The sequence below is a fragment of the Bombina bombina genome, chromosome 1 (assembly GCF_027579735.1).
Source record: "Bombina bombina isolate aBomBom1 chromosome 1, aBomBom1.pri, whole genome shotgun sequence".
Classification (NCBI taxonomy): Eukaryota; Metazoa; Chordata; class Amphibia; order Anura; family Bombinatoridae; genus Bombina; species Bombina bombina.
Genome location: NC_069499.1, coordinates 1,446,508,443 through 1,446,515,509, shown reverse-complemented (window position 1 = coordinate 1,446,515,509; position 7,067 = coordinate 1,446,508,443). Strand labels below are relative to the sequence as shown.

The following is a 7,067-nucleotide window of genomic DNA, read 5'->3' as shown; positions in this document are numbered from 1 at the left end:
AGTATGTATCATGTATTGCAATAACAAGGTGTTATGTTTCTCTTATGCTGATGCCTTTACTGTCTATTCTGGCATTTCATGCCCATTCTCTAAGGATGGCCCTTAGATTGGCCTCCTTCTCTTTCTGAGCTTGACAGTTTTCCGCATATAGAAATCACACATTGGATCTATCATCTAACAGACTATGTTCTAATGTGCCATTTAATAATATGTTTCTAACAGTATTAATGTTTTGTCTATAAACCGCTATGTCCAAATATTAAACACGCTATACACATTGTGGATTGCTTTGGTTGCTGTTAGCAACAAGTACACACAGACGTCCCTGATAGTAATCTGTATGCGTGATTAAGTCACTCCCTACTCTGACGCGTGTGGCTATCCGACGTCGCTATGGCAACGCCGTGCCATGCGTCATCACGCTAGGCACGCAGCGTGCGTACGTGACGTCATTGCCATGGATGGGAAGACGCGAGTGGAGGCATGGCGGTAATAGGCTGCTCACATCTTTAAAAGGGGTATGTTTTTAAATGTGTGTCATATTGATTTTAAGTGTGCTGCATATTCGTTTGGTTACATGCTGATATTTGACAAAGGCACATATTGGTGCCGAAACGTTATAATTTTTTAATGATTTCTAAATAAATTGTTATATTTTACTAAGACCAGTGAGTGCCTGCATTCTGTGGACGTTGTATATATATATATATATATATATATATACACACACACACACACTGTACTGTGCTGTCATGCCATGCTTCCTACAAACTAAGTGTTGCGTGGTGCTGCGTGTAGAGCCAGCACTAGGAACGTGTTGTGGTGGGTGGGGGTTCCTTCCAAGTGTGAACATGGGTTGGGGAGGCGAGCTGCCACTGCGAAGTTACACTCAGTCATCATCTCACCAAAAATAAAAAAAATGGCCCAGAATAAAAACAAGCAAAATTTAAAAAATATGTCACACAGTTGTCAGTCTGCCGCGGCACACCTGAGAATCTCTCACGGCACACTAGTTTGCCGCCGCACAGTGGTTGAAAAACACTGACTTAATATATAGATTGGCACTCATAAATTATGATGATCTGAGAAAAAGGTTTTTATTAAAAGTTGCAATCATAAGTCTTTATGTTAAATACAAGTACACATGTGTGATAATATTAATTGATGTGAAGTAATGAATACTATTACTCTAGTTTGAAGTCCCAAACGTTAAGGGGTTAATGAACACAAAGCATTGGCCTCTAGTTATCAACGTGTCTACCTCAAATACGCTGGAATTCCGCATCGTATTTGAGGCGAGGCTGATTCGCCTTAGTTATCAAGCCCTAGACACTGGCAAAAGTAGAATTTAGTGACGTAAGCTTCGATCCGCCGGACTCAGTCCGACACAGATTGATTCTTACGTCACTCCAGATGTTCCGCACACAAGTGCGGCACAATCTGACTACTTTTGCAAGTTATCAAAAAACTAGCAGGTACACTCGGCACTTTTCCGGCCCAGCATACCTGGTTTTCAAACCCCTGGAGGCGGCGGATCCCATAGGAATCAATGGGAGTCTGACCATAGCGAAAGTTCATGTTCGCTGCTGCCAGACATCCCATTGATTCCTATGGTAGTTTCTACACCTAATACCCTAACATGTACCCCGAGTCTAAACACCCCTAATCTGTCCCCCCTACACCGCCGCAACTAAATAAAGTTATTACCCCCTAAATCGCCGCTCCCGGATGCCCACCGCCACTATAATAAATATCTTAACCCCTAAAACGCCGCTCCCAGACCCCGCCGCAACTCTAAGAAATCTGTTAACCCCTAAACCGCCGCTCCCGGACCCCGCCGCAACTCTAAGAAATCTGTTAAACCCTAAACCGCCGCTCCCGGCCCCCGCCGCCACCTACATAATACCTATTAACCCCAATTACATTGTAGCTATTTTAGGATTTATATTTATTTTACAGGTAACTTTGTATTTATTTTAGCTAGTTAGAATAGTTATTAAATAGTTATTAACTATTTAATAACTACCTAGCTAAAAGAAATACAAAATTACCTGTAAAATAAATCCTAACCTAAGTTACAATTAAACCTAACACTACACTATCATTAAATAAATTAAATACAAATACCTACAAATAAATGCAAATAAATACACTAACTAAAGTGCAAAAAATAAAAAAAGAACTAAGTTACAAAAAATAAAAAAATAATTTACAAACATTATAAAAATATTACAACAATTTTAAGCTAATTACACCTACTCTAAGCCCTACCCTATTCTACATTAAAAAGTTACCAGCTCTTTTACCTTACCAGCCCTTAAAAGGGCCTTTTGTGGGGCATGCCCCAAAGAATTCTGCTCTTTTGCCTGTAAAATAAAAATACAACCCCCCCAACATTAAAACCCACCACCCACATACCCCTAATCTAACCCAAACCCCCCTTAAAAAAACCTAACACTACCCCCCTGAAGATCTTCCTACCTTGAGTCGTCTTCACTCAGCCGAGCCGAATTCTTCATCCAATCCAGGCGATGTCTTCGACCAAGCGTGGCGCTGAAGAGGTCCATCATCCGGCTGAAGTCTTCATCCAAGCGGGGGCTGAAGAGGTCCATCATCCGTCTGAAGTCTTCTATCAAGCGGCATCTTCAATCTTCTTTCTTCCGGCTCCATCTTCATCCTGCCGACGCGGAACATCCTTTCTCCACGACGAACTCCCGACGAATGAAGGTTCCTTTAAGGGAACGGTTCAGCCAATCGGATTGAACTTGAATCTGATTGGCTGATTCAATCAGCCAATCAGATTTTTCTACCTTAATTCCGATTGGCTGATAGAATCCTATCAGCCAATCGGAATTGAAGGGACGCCATCTTGGATGACGTCCCTTAAAGGAACCTTTAAAGGAACCTAACATTGTAGCTAGCTTAGGGTTTATTTTTATTTTACAGGCAAGTTTGTATTTATTTTAACTGCTCTGCGTCGGATGTCTTGAAGATGGACCCGCTCCGCGCCGGATGGATGAAGATAGAAGATGCCATCTGGATGAAGACTTCTGCCCGTCTGGAGGACCACTTCGCCCGGCTTAGATGAAGACTTCTCCCGGCTTCGTTGAGGACTTCGGCACGGCTTGGATGAAGACGTCTCCCGGTAAGTCGATCTTCAGGGGGTTATTGTTATTGTTTTTTTAAGGGTGTATTGGGTGGGTGTTTTTTTTAGGTTATGGTTTGGGTGGCAAAAGAGCTAACTGCCATTTTAAGGGCAATGCCCATCCAAATGCCCTTTTCAGGGCAATGGGGAGCTTAGTTTTTTTTAGATAGTATTTTATTTGGGGAGTTGGTTGTGTGGGTGGTGGGTTTTACAGTTGGGGGTTGTTTGTATTTTTTTTACAGGTAAAAGAGCTGATTACTTTGGGGCAATGCCCCGCAAAAGGCCCTTTTAAGGGCTATTGGTAGTTTAGTTTAGGTTAGGGTTTTTTTTTATTTTGGGGGACTTTTTTATTTTAATAGGGCTATTAGATTAGGTGTAATTAGTTTAAATATCTGTAATTTGTTTATTATTTTCTTTAATTTAGTAGGGGGTTTTGTACTTTAGCTAATTTAATTTAATTTAGGTAATTGTATTTAATTTAGTTAATTTATTTAATTATAGTGTAGTGTTAGGTGTTAGTGTAACTTAGGTTAGGTTTTATTTTACAGGTAAATTTGTATTTATTTTAGCTAGGTAGTTATTAAATAGTTGATAAATATTTAATAACTATTGTACCTAGTTAAAATAAATACAAACTTGCCTGTAAAATAAAAATAAACCCTAAGCTAGCTACAATGTAACTATTAGTTATATTGTAGCTAGCTTAGGGTTTATTTTATAGGTATTTAGTTTTAAATAGGAATAATGTAGTTAATGATAGGAATATTTATTTAGATTTATTTAAATTATATTTAAGTTAGTGGGTGTTAGGTTTAGGGTTAGACTTAGGTTTAGGGGTTAATAACTTTAATATAGTGGCAGCGACGATGGGGGCTGCAGATTAGGGGTTAATAAATGTAGGTAGGTGGCGGCGATGTTAGGGATGGCAGATTAGGGGTTAATAATATTTAACTAATGTTTGTGAGGCGGGAGTGCGGCGGTTAAGGGGTTAATATGTTTATAATAGTTGCGACTATGTTGGGGCGGCAGATTAGGGGTTAAAAAGTGTAGGTAGGTTGCGGCGACATTGGGGGCAGCAGATTAGAGGTTAAGAAATATAATGTAGGAGTCGGCGATGTTGGGGGCAGCAGATTAGGGGTTTACAACTATAATGTAGGTGGAGGTGTCCGGAGCGGCAGATTAGGGGTTAATAATATAATGTAGGTGTTGGCAATGTCGGGGGCAGCAGATTAGGGGTTAATAAGTGTAAGATTAGGGGGTTTTAGACTCGGGGTTCATGTTAGGGTCTTAGGTGTAGACATAACTATAATCAATGGGGCTGCGTTACTGAGTTTTACGCTGCTTTTTTGCAGGTGTTAGATTTTTTTTCAGCCAGCTCTCCCCTTTGATTCCTATGGGGAAATCGTGCACGAGCACGTACGACCAGCTTACCGCTGACTTAAGCAGCGCTGGTATGAGCAAAATTTTGCTCAACGCTCACTTCTTGTCTTTTAACGATGGGTTCCTGAAAACTCATAATACCAGCGCTGCAGGTAAGTGAGCGGTGAGACAAAACTGCTTATTAGCACCGCATAGCCTCTAACGCAAAACTTGCAATTTAGGTGTTAGTTTTTAGTGAAATGCAGGTTAGATTTTATTTTACAGGTAACTTTGTATTTATTTTAACTAGGTAGTTAGTAAATAGTTAATAACTATTTACTAACTAGTCTACCTAGTTAAAATAAATTCAAACTTACCTGTGAAATAAAAATAAAACCTAAGATAGCTACAATATAACTATTAGTTTTTATTTTACAGGTAAGTATGTATTTCGATTTTAAATAGGTATTATTTAGTTAATAATTAGATTTATTTTAATTATATTTAAGTTAGGGGGTGTAAGGGTTAGATTTAGGGTTATGGTTACGTTAGGGTTAGGTTTAGGGTTATTTAGTGTTAGTGATGTTGGAGGCCAGAGGTTTAGCCGTTAATAACTTTAGTATAGTGGCGGCGAAATTGGGGGCGGCAGATTAGGGGTTAATAACTGTAATTTAGGTGGCGGAGATATCGGGAGCGGCAGATTAGGGATTAAAAATTTTATTTAGGTGGCAGCGATGTTAAGGGCGGAAGATTAGTGGTTAATAACATTATGTAGGTGATGGTGATTTTGGGGGCAGCAGATTAGGGGTGTTTGGATGTGGTTTTCATGTTAGGGTGTTAGGTTTAAACATAACTTTTTCTTTCCCCATAGACATCAATGGGGCTGCGTTACAGAGCGTTTGTTTCCTTGATCATAAGTGTTAGGCTTTTTTTTTGCCGGCTCTCCCCATTGATGTCTATGGGGAAATCGTGCACTAGCACGTCAAAGCAGCGCTTGTATTTTGGTGTGATATGGAGCTCAACACAATTGCCCGCACAAGCCTGCTTTTTGTAAACCTGTAATAGCAGCGCTATAGGGAGGTGAAATAACGCTGCTTTTGTGGCAGTTTTTAATTGCCCTATAGCTGCTGAAAACTCGAAATCTAGCTGATTATTTGTAATATGAGTGGATCCCAAAAATCGCAAAAAGCTTATCGCTAGCTGTGTTTTTGCTAATGGTAAATTTAGATTTGCCGCACGACTTGTAATCTTGCCCTTAAATATCTGAAAAATATGAAAGCTAGAGTGGAAATGCCTCAATGCAAAGAATGTGAATAGTTTTTACATTACAAAAGGATTTGCTAGCCCTTTGAAAACCAATTGGAAGAGCTTGGGACTGGAAAAGGGTAGGAATTATTTAGTTATTAATAGTTATTGAGTTTTGAAAGTCTTTTCCTTATTACATCTCTGATTTCTCGGTTTCTCAGGCTATAAATAATTGGATTACACATGGGGGTTATAACCGAGTAAATCACGGCTAGCCCTCTGTCAAAAACAATGGGATAATTTTTGGTAAACCTTACATACATAAAGCCTGCACTACCAAAAAAGAGTATCACAACGGTGAGATGTGCAACACAAGTTGAAAATGCCCGTTTCTGCCCCTGTTTTGATCTTATTTTTAAAATAACTGAAATTATCTTGAAGTAGGAATAAATTATACAAAATAAAGCAAATAACAAAAGAATGGAAAACATAACAAAGTCTACAGAAAGATTGAGGGAAATATCAGAACATGCTAACTTCATTAGAGGATCAAAGTCACAAAAAACATGATCAATCTTGTTTGAGGAACAGAACTTCAATTTGGAAAGCAAAAGTATTTGGGGCACAGGCCATATGAACCCAAGAACCCAACAGCAACCTATCAAATGGAAACAAAATGTTGTGTTCATTATGGTTGGATACCTAAGAGGATTGCATATGGCAACATAGCGGTCAAATGCCATTGCTGTTAAAAGATAGGTCTCAGTGATGCCCAGACAATGTAAGAAATAAATCTGCAAGATACATCCAATGAATGAGATAAGCTTCTGATTCAGCAGGTTTGCCAACATTTTAGGTATTGTAACTGTTGTATACCAAATCTCCAGGAAGGAAAGTATAACCACAAAAAAGTAGAGTGGAACTTGCAGGTGTTTCTGTGTATAAATAAGAGTTATTACTGTAACATTACCACTGAGTGTGAAAAGGTAGATAAGGAAAAGTAAAATGAAAAGTAGACTCTCACATCCGTTGAGATCTGTAAAACCAACAATGATGAATTTTGTAACAAGGGAGTGATTTGTATGATTAATTTCCATGTTGCTGTATAAGTTCATAAAAAGGTTGCTTCTGTGTTAAATTTCTAATGTTCCTAGGAATAAAATTAATTAAAGATTAGTGAAGTTTAATTATTTAAAGATGTAAAGTTAAAAATAAAAAAGATATGTTTATAACAATGCTAATTGTGTTATAGAATATCACATTAAATAAGTGCCTACATAAAAAATACTATATACAAACAATTTCTTGTAAATATAAA

At 38.4% G+C, this 7,067-nt stretch overlaps 1 protein-coding gene across 1 annotated transcript; it reads right to left on the bottom strand.

Annotated features, from left to right (window-relative positions):
- Positions 1-5,907: 5,907 nt before the first annotated feature.
- Positions 5,908-6,846, bottom strand: LOC128666226 (olfactory receptor 6N2-like). Its single transcript, XM_053720697.1, has one exon. It carries the CDS (start codon positions 6,844-6,846, stop codon positions 5,908-5,910), a length of 939 nt encoding a protein of 312 aa, XP_053576672.1.
- Between the last annotated feature and the right edge of the window lie 221 nt (positions 6,847-7,067).